This window comes from Pomacea canaliculata, linkage group LG3, assembly GCF_003073045.1.
Source record: "Pomacea canaliculata isolate SZHN2017 linkage group LG3, ASM307304v1, whole genome shotgun sequence".
NCBI classification, from domain to species: Eukaryota; Metazoa; Mollusca; class Gastropoda; order Architaenioglossa; family Ampullariidae; genus Pomacea; species Pomacea canaliculata.
Window position 1 is genome coordinate 9,977,621 of NC_037592.1, and position 18,347 is coordinate 9,995,967.

The window sequence follows — 18,347 nt, forward strand, 5'->3', positions numbered from 1 at the left end:
GTGGAGGGGGAGGGGGTCGCTCGTGAAAGTACATTCAAGCTCGACCATCTGCTGAGCAGTGAGAGAACAGACACAGCAGACGTGAACAGTATGTATATATAGCTCTACCACGGGTGTACACACATAACGTACATTAATGTTTCATCAAACCGAAAACCCTGCAGTCTCTTGATACTTGTAACGACCACAAGAAGATATACTGACTTAATAAATGGATAAATATAGTCTGAAACTTTTTTTTTTAAAGATCAGCGATCGTGATTAATTTGCTTATACATAAATTGTACGTATCATGATACGCCCCTCAATGACAAGCAAGAATTATAACTCTGCGTGATCGAATTCTACCTGTTTTTTTATTTCTTTAAACGACGAAAATGTCTTCTCGTCGTTTGACGTCTTCTGCACCTGATAACGTACGGTACAGTATTACATGAGCTACTGACCAGATCCATTCCCATTGTTGAGCAATCATGCAGTTCCATGTGCTAGTCTTAGTTTTAATCTTGCAACGGCTACAGTTTCACTGCAGTCAGCTATATATATATATGCACATTCTCCCATCCTCCATGAATTTAGCAACAACAAACTATGATTATAAACTAACGGGTATTATATTGGGAGGATACATATACCTACTTTTGCATGCATGCACGTTATATACGTGCCCGTAGATTAACATGTGTGAATATATAGTTGTTATTGACTTCGGTCCTTGCTGCATATATGTCATCAGTACAATTAAACCCTCGATCTCCTATACAGCTGTAGATAGTCAGCCGTCCTTATCGTGTCCAGAATTGGTGTCAGTTCGCACGATTACAAGATCTGCTTTTATTGTATACATGTATTGTCTTAAAGAGCAGACGATTATTTCAAGGACCATGCATTTAGTGATAAACCTCATTATTAAGACTTTTACTGGCATTTAGTTTTACTAGCCATTTCATAATTTGTGCTTTGTTCTGTTGGTGAGGCTAACAGAGCCATGAGTACAGCCCTTTAATTCCATAGTAATCTTTACCTTCTCCCGCTTCAAGATTTTATCAAAAGCTTTTTCCAGGTTGATCAAGACTGTGATGGTGTGCTTTTTTTAAAATTTATTTTTGTCTTGAAAAGCAATTCTTTGTTTCCTGTGCTAGATAAGCCACCTGATCTTTTGTGGATCTGTTCTGCCGAAAACCAGCCCTTTTGTTACTGATGATTTCTTGATGGATGTGAGATAAGCGTTAACACAAGAATAAACTGAAATGGTGTCGAGAAAATAATTGATTTTTACATCAAGCAAACGGCCGTGAAAATGAGCCAATCAGAAAAAAACCCCAAAAACAATAACAACAACGAAGTCAGATAACAGCAAAACTGGATCTGTTATTTCTAGGTGTATTATTTTAAATTTAAAGACTGAGGAAGACACACACATATATATATAGTCCCCTTTTACACGTGACCTAACTAAATTAAGGTGGACTAGCTACTTTCTCACTGCTCGACAGCCACAAGGCTATTTTTGTTAAGGAAAGCTTGCTTTTATTGTTAGGAAAGTTCAAAGCAGACGATATTGCTTGGGTCACACTTGTCAAAAGCACATTGGCATTCTTTGACTCCAAAATGGCAAAAAGCCTGTAAAAACTTTGTCACGAAGCACCTGGTTCAAGGCCAGAACAACATGACCGAAGTCAGGATAATTATAGGTGGGCAGCGGTCAGTAAAGGGAAGGCTTTCTGTCCGCTTTTACGACTTGACAGGTCGCCTTGATTGATGAAGGCGATCGAGGGCCCAAGGATGGGGGTTAGGACTTAGCTGTTTAGGGGTATAGCGCGATGGGCAGTATAGTTTCTTTAGTAAAATATCGATGTCTGGGCAGAGTAGATTTGTTTCTGGGGGTCACGGGGTTAGATCCTGGAACAACAGGATCGAGTGGAAAAGTCAACTGAAGTCTCATCGACTTCGAGAAGGCATTTGACAGCTGACATCGTACCTCTCTGTGGAAGATTCTACCTCATTATGGCATCCCGAAGAAACTGGTCAACGTAATCAAGTCTTTATACAAAAACTTAAGTGCCACGTCATCCACAAACAGGGGTGCATCCTGTCACCGATCCTATTTTCAGTGGCCATTGATTGGCTTATGCACCATGTCACTCGGGGAAGTAGACAGCGCCTACAGTGGATTCTAACCACAGTCTTGGAGGATCTAGACTATGACCTAAGACTATATTATCCCATAAACACCAAGACCGAAAATCTTAGTAAGACTGCCAGCGTGATAACACTCATTGTCAACAACTGAAAAACACAAGTAAGGAACAACGTACAGCGAGACAGCTTTTCCACCCAAGACTATTTTTCCAAGCGAGGAATGCAGAAGCTGGGTTTTCTAGTGTTGCTGAATGATTTAGCAGACATTCTCTTGGTATTTTTTTATCATAACCAAAAATAAATTTTTAGTTGTATGTGTTTAGCTTTTTCATGTTATTTTTATTTACATTTGACTTGTATAGTTACTTGTAGTTACTCTTTAGCAGACGATCAAACACCCACTCGCGCAGTGATATCAAAAGAAAATAGTCCGCTATCCACATCTCTTTGTAAGCTGTAATAATTTGAACCTAAAAGTTTCATGTGTTTCTCAACTGTTAAATTTCATTTTGTAGTATGCTCAGACCATTGGCTCTCGCTGAGTTCGGTTCTGTCCTTACAACAAGCCGCATACCTCGCTTGGAAAAATAGTCTTGGGTGGAAAAGCTGTCTCGCTACATCGGCTAGTGGACGTATTGACGTAATAGTATTTGCGTACCTTATACAGCAAAGGTGACAGCTGACGGTGACTGCATGTGAACAGGATGTCAACACCAGGATCAACAAAGCCAACCAGTTAGCTTTTGCAATGCGTAAGCCCATCTGGAGATTCACACAAACATCAGTACCTATCTTCAATATGAGTCGGAGGCAAACCGTCGAGAAGGATCTAAAGAACAGAGATGGCGGACAGAACCAGATGGAGGTCCATTGCTGTCGCTTCACGTGCCAGACGGCACAGAGAGGACTGATCGCGTGTTTGATTCCATAGAATTCAACAATAATTTCTCTTTTGTGATTAATAATAATTTGATGTTGTTGTACAACAGTGTTGTCAGTTGTTCTCTGAGCACGCGAACGAAAGGAATTACTTGTGCGAGAGGCGTGCGAAATGAGACGAGTGACATGAGAGGATGAAAGTCGGGCGTGAGAAGAGCCAGCTGAAGTGTTCCCTTTCCCCTCGGGCTGTTTAATCCATCCCTTCAGTTTCGTCACAAACTTGATGATTAGCATCACAAAAGTGAAGAGAGTGCATGCGATATTTGCAGCAGAAAACAGCATTAGAAAGGTGAAATGTATGACAGAATATCACATATTTCTAGAAAAGATATGTATGTTTGCCCTATCTTTCACATTTGTATGGCAAATTTTGAGCCACAGCAAATATAATGTACGCACACACTCAAACACACTGACAACAACAGCTACATAATTCTCAGTAAATGTTGTAATTATCACAACTATAAACAGGTATAAAATTAAGTCACAAAGTTAATGGAATGCTGTATACCACTTCAGAATCATTCTGCACGAGAAAAACCTTCTGGGATACCTGCACAGAACTACATCATTTGGAACACATAAGATTTACACCAAAGCTCAACATATATAAAATATCACCTTCAACAAAGCAAACCAATTCCAGTGATAATCACTGGGACACTGGATTTTTTTATTTTTTACTCATATTTTTAAAACTTATTTTATATTCTTTTTATAAAACTTATATTTTACATTTTATATTCAAACAGTTTAGAACTAAGTCTATTAACTTTTCCTATACACCTCAACCCACAGACGCGAATGTCTTCATAGTTAAAGCTCAATTATGTTGATTCATCTGTATTAACACATTAGTGCACATTTAAAAATATAACTTACTTTGATTACTTGTTTGGTAACTTGCAACTTACATATATTAACAACAATCACTGGCATGAGCCTCACATATCAATAGTAATCTGATAACATGATTTTCTGCCAGTTATGTGAAAACGCTCTTTACTTACAACTTACATGCTTTGCAACTATATAGCAAGTCAAAAAAAAAAACTATTTTTATGAGTGTACAATGTGCAAATAGGCTTTGCTGTCTTCAACACCATAAACAGCACAGCAAACACGGTAAATATTCGTGCAAATACATCAGCACAGATATGTGAGCATGTGCAGATCAAGTTTAACTGTATAAAAGCTAATGTATGATGATAGACTCCATTACAACATAAGAACGAACTGTCTAAGAGTTCTGTTATTTCATTCTAGCTGTTTAAGCTAAAAATGATTTGAACAACTGATATGAACTACATTATCACTTTAAGAAAGTTTATAATGTTGCATACGTCACTCAAAAAATAAGCCACAAAATAAAATTTTTAATGTAACAGCTGATAGACTTTCTTATGCACTTTTTTTTAAATGGTGTCCATCCTATCGCTCCTGACTACCCTGTCAATTTGTGGTATCACAAACAAGATGAATTGTTCTTTTACAGGGTTCCACATCACATGACATGACTCAGAGTGACGTGTGTTTTCACGCCCATCACCCCACACTTCCAGTCCCAGCTCTCACAGCCCATGCTACCTTTCTCTCTCTAGTCATCAAATACTTCAAGAATAGGTATTTCTTTTTTCTTTAGTTCCCCTGAATGCCATTAACATTTGATCAAGGTTATGTTTATGATTTACTCCTCTGATGAATGTGTACGGACTTCTGTTTGCAATAGTTCTGCCACATCTTCTGAGCCTTGCTTCTTGGGAAAATAGTAGTATAGCACCTGCGACAAGAACCAAGGGATATGTTGACGATCTGTGTCCATTGTGGTAAGCAGTACAGGCCACAGGCGGTGTGTTTTGCGCCTCTCATCCACATGTTCGGCATACATTTCCTTAAACATCCACTGAATAAATGGTTGCCATTTTTCATTTGCAGGTGTGTTGCCACTGCTGTTCGAATCTGAGTATCTCACAAAGTTGGGTGACACAGCAATCACAATCTTTTTGGCCTGTAGACATATCAAATAGGAAAACATGTTTTTAACTGACCTTTTCTTATCCTTCCTTCCTCGTTTGTTTCATTCTTCCCTCCCCAACTCAAAGACATAATGATTTTTCAAATCAAATCAAATCAGGCTTTATTGTCTGTCGAGGAGACCCAGGACAGAAATTTTTCTTCGCTCACAAGGGCAGGCATACATACTCTTCCAGACATTTAACACACAGTTAGGAGTAAAGATATAAAAATTTGTTTCCATGCCTTTAGAAGTCTTGCAACCCCACACAGACTATAGTGGTATTTCTCCATTATTGAACCCTATAATCATAATTTCTTTCTTGATTGCAAATATTATACCAAATCCCAGAGAGAATGCACTATATACCCTCATTTCCTTGCAGCTGAATGAAAAGCCTCATTTTGAATGACAGGATTCCCACTTTTTCTATCTCTGATCTTTCTGTGACTAACCCCCAGTGTAACCTCAAGACACTACAGTTGTTTTTCATGATTACATTGCCATTTTAAATCATCTTAAACATTTTATGTTAATGAAATAGGATTTGAAATTTCCACTTAAAGAATGAGTTCATCATGTTTTAGAGATTCAGTTACTTAAAAGTATGAAAGTATATTTTTTTTCGTAAAGGTTATTCAGGTACAGATACTCTTGAATGTATCTGCAACAATAATCATGAGGTAAATCATGTAAGGTTTACAATCAGTTACCCTGCACAGTCATAGTGCAAAGTGAACTAGATAGTAAAATGCATAATGTGAGCATTCATGTACAGGAAAGAGCTTCACACCATATTTCTCCATATATAAGCAGTTATGCTCACCTTTTTATAGCAGTTTTTCAAGAAAGCAGCTCTTGTCTGGTTGGGAAGAATAAGTTCTTTTTTCTGTTTATCTGTTAGCCAGAAGACTGGACATTCCATTGTTGGCACAATGGCTACATGAGGCACCAAAAAATCCTTAAGTACTTGACAGAAGTGTTGAACTTGGCTACAGCTTGCTGCCTTCTGGTCTGTATCTCCACTTATTATAAGAACAAAGTGCTCTGCAGCATCTGTGGAAAAAAAAAAAGATTTTCTTTGCTAAAGAGGTAGTGAAAGGTTTAGAAACAAAATAATGCCCCGATCTCTGACCAGAATCTTAGCATTCATTAATTTACACTTTTGTGGAATAAAAATTATTTATTATTCATCCCAAATCTCCAGTTTCAAACCACCATCATCACACAAATTCTCAACTCTCAGCAGACCATAGTATCCATATTAAAACCAGAGCTAATGATTACTTTTGCTGTTTACTCTTTAAGCAGCTTTGGTGAGATTTCCAGAAGACCGTAATTTATCAAAATTACAGTCTACTTTCACTTTGTTGTAAAAGTCAGCCTTATATATCTGTTCAACAAATAAGTGTTCCCAGTAACAAGAGAATTTCCACATCTTTGATGATTTATGACTCCTTCTGTGTCTATACCAGTTAGCAGCACTGCATAAAGGAACATCTGCTTTTTCAGTCCATCTAGTGTATGATACTTAGAAAGCATTGCAATTTCTCTGACCATTTTAGTTGCCTCTTTGCTTTTATCGTTTTTGTCTGGAAAATTTTATAAGTCATTCCCTCTAAATTTTAAGCATTTTTTTGAGGGAGCAATCCTTTTTTAATCTTCCTCTTTCAACAGTACTCAGACCCTTCAGTCTAAAACTAAACACTTTAAACTATTTAAAGGCCTCAGCTGAAAAAAATATCATCTAAGTGAATTAAAATAAATTTTGTAAGGATTCCCAGAGGACAACAGGATGCCATAAAATGTCCATGACATGAAATCAGAAATACCTAACTTTTCTAAATCATAAATAAAAGTGTAAATGATGGCAAAGTGCTGCCTGAAGTCATAATTATAAGTTAAGGCAGGTATAATCAGTGTTTCACTAGAAATTTGGTTAATGCTAGTACATAGTAAATCTTCTTGTTCCTAATCACCTCCAGTGGAGCATAGTACATATATACTAAATGCCACAAGCATAGAGTTTCTACAGAAATAAACAGTGTCATTGTTTAGGCAGCAGGTATGCACATACAACTTGGTATTTCATGTATTCCGATAGTAAAAAATCAAATGGTGAAGAACGGACACACACACATGTGTATGAATGTACATAAATACCAAAAAAACCAAAAAAAAAAAAAAAAAAAAAACCCCCGAAAGCAAACAAAACAAAAAAATATCATCCACTGACCACTCCAACAGTCTTTCCAAAAAAAAAAAAAAAAAACACCCTACCCTTGGAACACGGTGTTTTCTCAAGAAATGCATCATCTGTAACCTCCATACCATGATTTTCACAACTTAAAACTGTTTCTGTTGCTTCCTTTGGGCATAAAGAAACCATGGATGGGGTTTGAAACCTGGCACCATATTTTAAACTCCTCTTGCACAAGAAACGGAATTGTGTTGGCTTTTTCATTGCTGTATATAAAAACCAAGTGCAAAGTGCAGAAATTCTACCTATACTGTTGTTACTAAAAGTCTCATTAGCAGTCTTTATACTACTACTAAGCTGCGGGAATGAGGCTAACTGCACTGGTCCAACTGTTGGACTCATCCTGCACTATTTATATTTATAGGGAGTAACATTCAATGACTGCTGAAAGTTAGGTAATTTCCCAGGTTTTCATTATCCTGCTTTCAATTGGGTAATTATACCCAGACTTGACACTGCCCTATGCAAATGCACAAAAAAAAAAAGGGCACGTGGGTTCAAAGCACTTCCTTGATAAGAATATCAACAATGAATGAAGACAGCCACTTTGGTTTCAATATTTCGGATGGCATGACTATGTATAAGCTGACACAATTTGAAGCAACTAAAAATGGGTTAATAAATAAAATCTACATCGTGAAAGATATTTCTGATAGGCACTTGATCCCAAAGAAGGAAGAACAAGTCTCCCCTCAATACCTTATTAAGGAGCCACTAACTGGGTTAGGACTGGCAGGTTTTGATCTGCTGACTCACTACCTGCTAGACAACTCCCTTCCTCCTCTCTCTATTTTACTCATGCAGTATGCAGTGGTTGAGAATAGGCATAGTTGTATGTGCGCGCGCACACACATATAGAGGAGAACAACAAAAACCCCCCACAAAAACAAAAAAATGCCTTATGTCTTCATGACAGCCATATCATACACCTCAGCTTCAATTTTTATCAACAGTGATTATCTCTAATAGCATTGTGGGATGAGTTAAAACTTTCTAGGGGCAGTTTACACCATGAAGATAAAACAAAGCTGGAGCCAATCACAAGCCAGTATAATAAGGTAACTTCCTCCTTAGTGCAAACAGGAAGTATACACTGTCCACAAATAGAAAGCAAGATCCTGTTTCAGAGCTCTAGCAGGATGCAGCATTAGTGAAAAAACATGCACCTGTACAATCACGTGAAAAGCTTTTTTTAAACCTACAGCAAATCCACTTATATAAAGGTGTAAGGCACAGAGACAGGGACTGGACCTTGTTTTATTTGTCCAAAACTGGTGTGAAACTTTGCTGTGGAACATCTTGCTGGCACAGTTTTTTACTTTTATCACTTTCAAGCAAAATCTTTTAACGGGAAAGTCAACTGAAGATTGTTTGTTTGTGTTTTATGTTGTGCCAGCAACTAAGGGTATATCACGGTGAGTGGATAGAATAAGTGCTATTCTTAGAATAAACAGTCTTAGATGCCATCAAAATAAGAATCTTGAAGGTATTTATTTTAATTTGTTTGTTTCACAAATTAAAAGTACACCATTATTTTAATCCATCTCTAAAAGGATACTTGTTATAATTACTTCTCATTAAGCATGTTGTCTGCCTGGAACACTGCATACTTCACAATCTTTTAAAAATTCTGATGACAAAGCAAAATTCAATTGTTGTGTCCATTTCAAATACAACACATGCTGATAAATATGGTAGTAATGATGGTCTTTAGCACCTATCTTTTTTAAGGCTCAAATATCCTACTCGGTGAAAGGAAGAGTGCATTCACAGGTGGGGAGACAATTGTCCATGAGTACAAAGATGTCTACCCAACTTCCTTTTTCTAAAGAAGTCCTGAAGAGTTCAGCATGAAGGCCATTGAATTTTCAAGTTTGACACACACTTTGTGTTGAACAGAAATGGACTGAAAACAAATTAAATTGAAAGAAAATGGGAAAATGCAGCTAGAACTGTACTAAATTTGGGCATATCAGACAAAAAGCATGACCAAATCTGACATTTTTCCATACAGGTTTAACATAATCTATTTCTTCCTTTGGGGTAAAAATTCTAGCAGTATGGTCTTCAAGTATTGAAGGTCAAGATAAGTTTGCATGGAGCCACACAAGAACCACTCGGCACAGTTTAACACAAGACTTGCAAGTGCATGTACACAGGCCCGTTCTTAGCCCCCGCGGGGCCCGAGGCAAAGGGCATGTGCGGGGCCCTCACGCCACGATCACACGGTTTTAGTTGGGATCTAAAGTCACTTTTTTCCTCAGGGATAGTTCGTCTTTTATCATTGACAGCATGCTGCATACACATTACAACATAAGCCTACGATTAATTTAAAAGCACGGGGCCCCTTGAAGCGCGGGGCCCTAGGCAGATGCCTCGTCTGCCTGCCCCTAAGCACGGCCCTGCATGTACATACACAGTCAAATTATTCCAGTAATTCCATCTGACTGGATGATAGTCAATGAAACAGAAGCTCTAGTCATGTCAATCTTTCATTCAGAAAAATTGATTCAAATACCGAACTAAAACAATGTTTCCGAAAACATAAAAAGTGCCTCAATGGAAATAAAAGGTACAAATCTCTCCCTCCTCTCATCTACACCATCTTCCTTACGATAAAGTAGTCTGTTATGCACAGGTATCTAGCTTATTGATGCTCTTTGTGCTTTCAGTATAAGTAACCAAAATGGCAGGACACTAAATGGGGCAAGTGAAGGTGGTTCTGGTGGGTCTGACGGGTCTAGTTGGTAGGATCTAATAAACAATGACTCCAGTCAGAGAGAGTTAAATAGGTCTCATGTTCAGAAGATTTTTGTGCTTCTTTTGCACTAATAATGATCCAGGAAGCTGTGTTTTGAAGTTCCAGATGAACTGTGCTGGCATGTACAGACATGGCCAATTTAGCATCAATGAACTTTCCAAAAGTCAACAAAATTGTACGGCTGCATCTCCAACTTGTACAGTGTTGATACCAATCAGCTAATGCTAGTTTGGGGACCATACAACGATACTTCTGTCACATTAGATAAATAAAAGTTTGCTTGTATAGTGCCTTATCCTCTCCTTTGGACAAGCTCAAGGCCTTTCACAAATGACAGAAAGTGATATGATGTCAAAATAAGGTGACGACAAAACAAAATGATGTACAGGTGTGTATCGGACAGTGTACTCCATGCCAAATGGCACCTTCCACATACAGCACGAACCACAATCCGCAGGCCAAATATCAATTAAATGTATCATTCAAGCAGAAATACACTCCATAGCAAATGCAGTTCCAAACAGCTCACCAACAGACGAACCTGTCCCACCGGAACTATGAATGAGTCCCACCACACACAAAAGTTCACTGATCAACAAAGATCAAATGGACATGAAGCCCACAGATCTGCAGGTTGAAAAGGAACAGAAGCCCCAAAACGGAAGAGGAATTACATTCAAAATGCATGATGGCAGGCATGTCAAAAACACACAATCACAAGTCCAACAAGAGGAAGATGTCGGATAAGACAAAAATATCATAGAGATTTGCCCCCTCCAGCCAGTTAGGCGAAGGGACATCACTCTAAATCTAATATTGTTGATCACTTTGATACAGTTTCTTGTCACCACAAATTTATCAGCAATATAACACTTCAGTGCTGCTGTGACTGGGGAAAAAAAAATGAATGAAGAGCTGGGAGATCAGCAAAGAGTTGCTGTCCAGTTTGAAACTGTACAACAATTGTTCCAAGTTGAGGAGTTAAAAGGAAAATCCTAATACAGATTCCTAAGAATCTCTGCATAACGAAGTCAATAACAAAAGAGACAGCACCAACCAGACAGCAATTAGGCATAAAAAGAACTTCTAAAACACATCTTTTATTACAGCTTCTGCAGCAGCAAGTTATGCTTCAAGGCTGAGCTTTCACTGTCTGGTAGGAAAGAATGGATTTGACCCTGGAGGTGAGGATACTTGCTGGGACAGATGCAAGCAATTATTGAAGACAAGAGTAACCGGAACTACATATGCTTCTCAACTACTTCCTTAGGGTTGAACCATACTTTCCCATCATATGCTAATTGTTTGGCATTTAAGCACTAGTCTAATAAGAGTAATATTGAAAAACTTCCTAAGTTCACATTGTAAAGCATGTCATCCACTATCTGCAGCAACACTGTTAGTATACTGAGTCCAGATCTGTAGGCAGATGGACACTTGTCAAGAACATCATACAAGGTCAAACGAGGAAAGAGTTGATGAGCTATGGGTCTCTCAGACAGCTCTGACACATAAGGAAAGTTTAAGACGGGATGAGGATGTTTATGCATCATCAGATCCAGATCCAAACTCTTATATGGGGGTTGACAACAACTGTCTCTCGAAATACAGAAGCACAAGACCAATCTCTAAAATGCCATTGGCATTTTTCGCAAGCACTGGAAGTAGAAAGTCTCATTAAGTTAGTCAGATCAAGATCCTCATCATAAGAGGTTTTAAGCAGCTTTGTGATCCCCTTTCAGAGTTCACTGGCATCAGCATGTCTAAAATTCATCAAGGGTGCTTCCACAAAACATTTACTCTCTTGGTGCTGGCAAACTGTGAGGAACATCATCAAAACCAGTGGTAACACAAATTTAAATTACTGAACTTCTACCAAGCTATGTAAATATGTGTATGCATAAACAACTGCAGACACTCCTCATTCTTTCTCCTTCTGTTATAATCTAAATTCTTTCACACCATCCCGCTCACAATATAAATAATTTTAAAAAATCTGCCTTTGGGTAGTAATACCTGGTGCAAGTCGTCCATCATTAGAATTATGTCTTTGATGTGACGATGCCTGCAATGATCCAGGGGTGATCTTTCCTGTAGTTAAAAAAACAAAAACAAAATATTCTTTGAAAATAACTAACACCCTTACTTGACAGCAGTATGTTAACAGCGGAGAGAGAACTTGATCAAATATGGAGAAATATAGTAGACCAAAGTGCTAAAAATGTGAAAATAAATAAATTTTAAAAAATTAATGAGAATATTTTATAAATACTAATCTAATCAACAATTATTTCAGCATAATAATATCAATATCTGAGTAAGCTAGCAAAGGAAGCAGAGAAGACTGGCTTAAAGGTAAACAGAAAGAAGATCAAAGTGATGAGAACCCACAACAAGCAGGAACTCCCAATCCAACATCAAGGTGAGAACATCCTGAAAACAGACTGCTTCACATATCTGGGGAGCATTGTCAACAAGGATGGTGGAGCAGATGATGACATCAAAAGCTGCATCAACAAGGCCAGGCATGCTTTCAACAGCCTACGCCCCATCTGGAACTCTTGAGCATTATGCTTTTGAACTAAGACCCACATCTTCAACACCAATGTGAAAGTTGTCCTACCATATGGTTCTGAAACCTGGAGAGTGACAAACACCATCAACAAGCTCTGGACCTTTACCAACCGAAGCCTACGCCATATTCTGGAAATAAGATGGCCTGAAAAGATCTCCAACAGCACCCTGTGGAAAAGAACCAACCAGAATGCCACTAGCCAAGACATCAAAAAGCACAAATGGGGCTGGATAGGATGCAAGCCAGCTGACACCATTGCCAAGCAGGCACTTGACTGAAATCCTCAGGGGAAGAGGAGAGTTGGGAGACCAAAGCAGACTTATAAAAGAACAGCAGAAAGCAAGGCATAGGAAGTCGGAATCACATGGGCCCAACTGAAGGGGGCTGCTCAAAACCGGGTCAGCTGGTGAGATGTTCGGCCCTATTCTCCTTGAGGAGTAACAAGGACTAAAAAACATCAATACCTAAATGATTACAATAAGAAAAACTGTATTTTTCATAAACAAGAATTCACAACTGAGTGCACCACATACCTTCTTGAAAAGACTGCAACCTCTGGCTACTGTTCTGTTTCCTCTGTGTCTTGGAGACACTTTGATGTCTAGAATCCTCTGTGTTACTGTTTAGAGTTTTAACCTCTGTGTTGTGATAAATTCCATCCCACGGTAATCCTGAACTGAATACTCTCTCTTGAGTCAAGCTTGGTGGTCGATAACTAGGTGGGTCATACACAAACTGGTGCAGTTGTTCTTCAATCCCATGGTAACAAGTGATAGCAGATGCTGGATGATAACAAATAGGCATACTTGCAATGCTGTTTCCACAAAGTGCATATTGGTAGCTTTGAAAAGGTTGTTTAATATTTGGCTGTTCGTATGCTCTTCCTGGCCACAAAGAACAAGCAGGGGTGACATGACTCTGGAATGCACTATGACTCATTTGCTTCTTTTGTTCAATATTCAAGGGGAGACCAATAGACATCTTTGTTTTTGATAAAGAACCCATGTGTGGTTTTGACTTCTCCTCCACAAGACTAAGGCTGTTGTAGATTTTTTCTCCCTTAGTGTCCATGGAAAGATCCTTGCTGCCAAAGGGAGATGGATTACTGACCTTGAGATTACTGTCATGAGCTGCTTCTACGTGCTCTACTGTGATTGAGTACTCAGTGTGTGCTGAGCTGGGATACACACTTTCATTACTTGGTGCACATTTTATACATTGGCACCTAAAAGCTTCTGTATTCTCCTGACCAGGTCTGCTTTCCACAGCAAAGTAAGCCCTCTTTATATCTGCACAAAGAGAAGAAACATTTATAAAGCTTCTATCTCCTCTAGGAATGTCCAAAAGAGAGAAAAAGAGACAGTGACTGAGAGGATGAGTGAAAATGTAAGAGAAAGTCCAGTGAACACAAATATGGCATTTTGATACGATTCCATTCAAGGTAAATGCACAAGTGTAAACTTCACCTTAAGTGCTCGTTGGACCACTTCCCGCTTTGATGGTGATTGTTATAGTACAGTATCTAAACCATATCTGTGCTTACTATGAAAAAAATGTAGTTGAAACTATGTTCAGCCTTATTTTTTTTTAAATTTTGAACCTTGTTTCTGATGAATTTTCTAAACAGAGAAAATGAAAGTACTGTGAGTGACTCATGTGAAAATTTGAAAAACACAAAAGGTGACTCAGATTTCCATGAAACGTGATAATATTTTTGGCATCAAAGCTGAGAATATTCAGATAACTATTACATTGGTTTAGTTTGCATTCTTAAAGTTTCGTGCATGGGAACCTTCAAAGTCTTCATGAAAACAAAAAACTTGCAACTTTGCTATGATTATGAATCATGAATTACTGAGATGTACTGTTTTACTGCTCTGTAGGAAAGGTGTTACTATGCATTTCTTACACTTGTGTCAATAAAGTTAGATCTTTTCTTTTAACAGAACACATATCCTGTATTTTTTTAACAGTTTGTGTCACAATATTATCCCTTGGTTTGGAGAATGTTCACTTCATTCTCAGTACATATTTGCTGGATTGCCAGCAAATCTGTCAAAAATAAAAGTTGCAAATTTGTGAACAGGACAAACTGCACAAAGTACTTTTTAAAACACAGCGACTTAAATTACATATTACCTTCATAGAATGTTTTATAATGGTTGGTATAATAGATTCAAGTTGTTAAATGTTATAAATGCATTCTAAGTTTAACCTGATGTAAAAATTTCCCGCCATCAGATCATCAAAAAGCTTGATGTAAAATTAAACTCCTTTTAAAAAATTCACTACACTATTTCAAAACGCAGCTCAAGGGGCATAACTCATGGACGATAAACTAGTATCATGCAGAAAATGCACTACGACAGGGAATTCTACGATCTAAACTCTCGTCAAAGTGTATGAACAGTGTCTAAATGATGACGAGTATATTAGCTATTAATTTTGAGACTGTTTTTATTGGGAGATTTTACCAGTGTGCATTGACTGTTTAAAATGCACAACTGACTGGTCTCACTGCACTATCCAAGGAAAGTCTACCCACCATCCTCTGTTTAGAAATATTCAGGGATAATGGTTTTTTTCACAAGTACAAAGGAGACTATAACCAGCTTTTTTTTATTAGTAAAACTTACCTGGCCAAGCTTTCCACAGGACTTCTCTGGCTGCACTTCCCATGACACGAAAGTGTCATAAACATGAAACACTGTGAAGGAATTACCATGCTCATCTATAAGATACTTTAGCACTTTGCAGAATGAGCTGGTGTCCCCTTCTATCTTCTGGGCATCTAGCCACTGTAAAAACACAAAAGCAGTTTTATCTGCCTCCAATTTTCTCATTAAAATCTCTGCCATTAATAGTAGGTTTTACGTAAACTGTTTACCACATCCTGCATAAGATGTCTGATAAAAAATTAAATACAAAACAAAATGACACTTAACCCACAAATAAATTGATAAATTGGCTCTTAAAACATTAATGACAAAATTTTTTGTCATAGGCTCGTTCGAAAGATTTATCCTGTTTCAGACAGTAAAATTGGCATACTAGTTTTGGCATTATTGAGGCAAAATAATGTCTAAATATAGTCAAACCTCGCTGTTTTAATGTAATTATTCCTTACGCATTAAACATTTTAACAATGTATACCCATTTAATCATATGATAATAATAATACAGTACATTTCCTTAGCACCAGTTGGGCTCAAAGTGCTTTATATATAACACACAAGCACATGCACAAACTTTTTTAGAGTAGCAATCAAATGCACTCTCACAAACACACCACACACCACAACAATGACAATAACAACAATAATTACCCTGTCAGTATCCAATGAGAAAAATACATTTTTTTATTTACTAGCAGAAAATAAGTTGAGGATATAGACAAAGAAATGGCAGCAGTCCTATCTGGGTTGTAATAAACTTTCATCAAGCTACACAATCTGACCTACTGTCTAATTCAACTGTTCCAATGGAATTTCCAGGCCCCTTTTGTTACAGGAGGAACTGATTTAAACAGCATGTTAGAGTATTTGAAAGAAACCCTACCACTTCCCAAAAAAAGACACACACGATATAATATAGCAGGAAATCAGATAGCGGAATTTGACAATGATGTTCTATTATAATTTTTTTTTGTCAAACTTTCAAAACCTCTTTAGTTAATAAATGATCCTAAAATACTCTTTATCGATGTTAGGGGTTAGGGACATTAGCAGAATGGGATAAACAATTTGTTTTATATAGTTTCACTGAGTAATTATAACCAGCTGCTTTATAGGCCAGAAATGTAAAGCAACACAGACACTAGGCTGGTGCAGAATTAAGTAAAAGGGAAGATAACTCTTATTTGCTTGTTCCCTCCTCACCTCCTTTGGCAAAGTTTGATCTGCACATTAGAATAAAGCTGAAATGTGTTCTGCAAGGTAGACATTTAAAAAAATAACTTTGGAGCCACCAGTAACAGAAACAAACAAACTCTGGAGCAACATACAGAGACTAATCACAGTCTAAACCTTTCCACTGATGAAAGGAACATTCCTCCAAACTTTTGTCAGAGTTGGACAGTGTGAATCTGCATTAACATCAATAAGAACCACAAAGACAAACATACTTTTCCACACTCTAGTCTTTAAAATAAATATATACATATATATGTAAGGTGACCAGACATCCCGCATTAGGTGGGACAGTCCCGCTTTTGACCTCGTGTCCCGCCTGCTCATCGGGCAGGACGCCCAATGTCCCGCTTTCTGGCTTTCTGGCAAGTCCATCAAATATCCCTGATTGTCTTTAAAATCACTTTTTTCGGCGTTTTTTGACGGTGGCGACACCATCATCGGCATGTGTCCCGCTTTCGCCCCCGAAACGTCTGGTCACCTTATATATGTGAATGTGACTGTGCTCACAATCTCCTTGCCATATTCTCTGAATTAGTGGTATCACCTGTGCTTAGATGTAGAAGAATATTACAAACTATGCAAACACACACCTGCCATATTTCAGGCAACAAGCCATTTCTCTCTGCAAAGTAGCGGTAGTCTCGATCTTCTAAATCACAACGTCCATCCAAGACAACAGACATTTTCCTCCTGCAGTCTGTCGTGATGTACTTTGCTGGAACAACTTTCATTATATCTTCTTCTGTATCGCTCTCTTGTCTTGATGTGGCAGCCATTATTAGATACACAGTAATCTGAAATGTTGAAAATTAAAAAAAGGTCATAAAACATTTAACATAAACATTTGATTCAAAGACATTTAGCCCTGTCCACATTTCTCTTTGTTTAAAAATATTCCTATTCTGTTGGTCAGGTTGATATTTCAGAAAACAAAATGATAACAACTTATTATTATTTTTTTTTTTAATCACTCTTGAAATCACGCTCTTGTAAACCAGGGGAGACAAATTAACAACAAAACCATTCTTTACATTCTAGATTTGTTTCCCTTACACCTCAGCCGTGTCATCGCCAGCGACTTTCATCAATTTATTGGCTGTTGAGAGAGTTGGCAAGCTAAAAAAACACATGCTCTTTTCACATTTCATTGTTGTAAAACTAAGGCTCCTTCATTCAGTAAACAGTACCTTCTGCCGATGCGATGTAACGGCTACACACAAGTTCTTTCAAGCGCCCGTATCTACAAGCTTATCATGAGAGCTCTGACCTCGGCCATTACTAAACACTCAAAAGTAGGTTAGACACCCGACTCACATTTGCAGTCCTCACCACACACACACACTCACTTTTTCCTCAAACGAGATCCTACCAGAGGTTTGTATGTCTGTGACAATTTGGAATCTACCGCTGTTAAAATGTAAGCTTGGCTGTACGTACCTTGGCACAACGCTGTGTTTACTTCATTCACCCTCCAGCTCCGCGAAGAGGTTTGTCCTGTCGTTTCCTGAAAACTGACATGCGCACTGGTGACAGGGCGGCACAGTGACGTAACTGGCCCGTCGAGTGCTATATTGGGGTAGGGACAAGCTGGGGTGGGCACGCAGGAATGGTGGGTATGCATTTACAGTAGTGTAAGAACCGGGAGTGGAGGGCCAGGGGCAAAGCTGCCCCCCTCAGACTGAGGAGGCAAGAATGGAACATTGTTCACTGTCAGCATGAAGTTTGTCCTCCCTACCCCACTCCCC

The 18,347-nt window shown here is 38.2% G+C and overlaps 1 protein-coding gene across 1 annotated transcript; it reads right to left on the reverse strand.

The window, feature by feature from the left end:
* Positions 1–3,511: 3,511 nt before the first annotated feature.
* LOC112559791 lies at positions 3,512–18,347 on the reverse strand. The gene is made up of 7 exons (XM_025231196.1): positions 18,040–18,347; positions 17,193–17,396; positions 15,328–15,489; positions 13,225–13,980; positions 12,133–12,207; positions 5,922–6,151; positions 3,512–5,089 (listed from the first exon to the last, which is right to left on the reverse strand). The coding sequence occupies exons 3-7, from the start codon at positions 15,368–15,370 to the stop codon at positions 4,769–4,771; spliced, it is 1,425 nt and encodes a 474-aa protein (XP_025086981.1). The 5' UTR covers positions 15,371–15,489; positions 17,193–17,396; positions 18,040–18,347; the 3' UTR covers positions 3,512–4,768.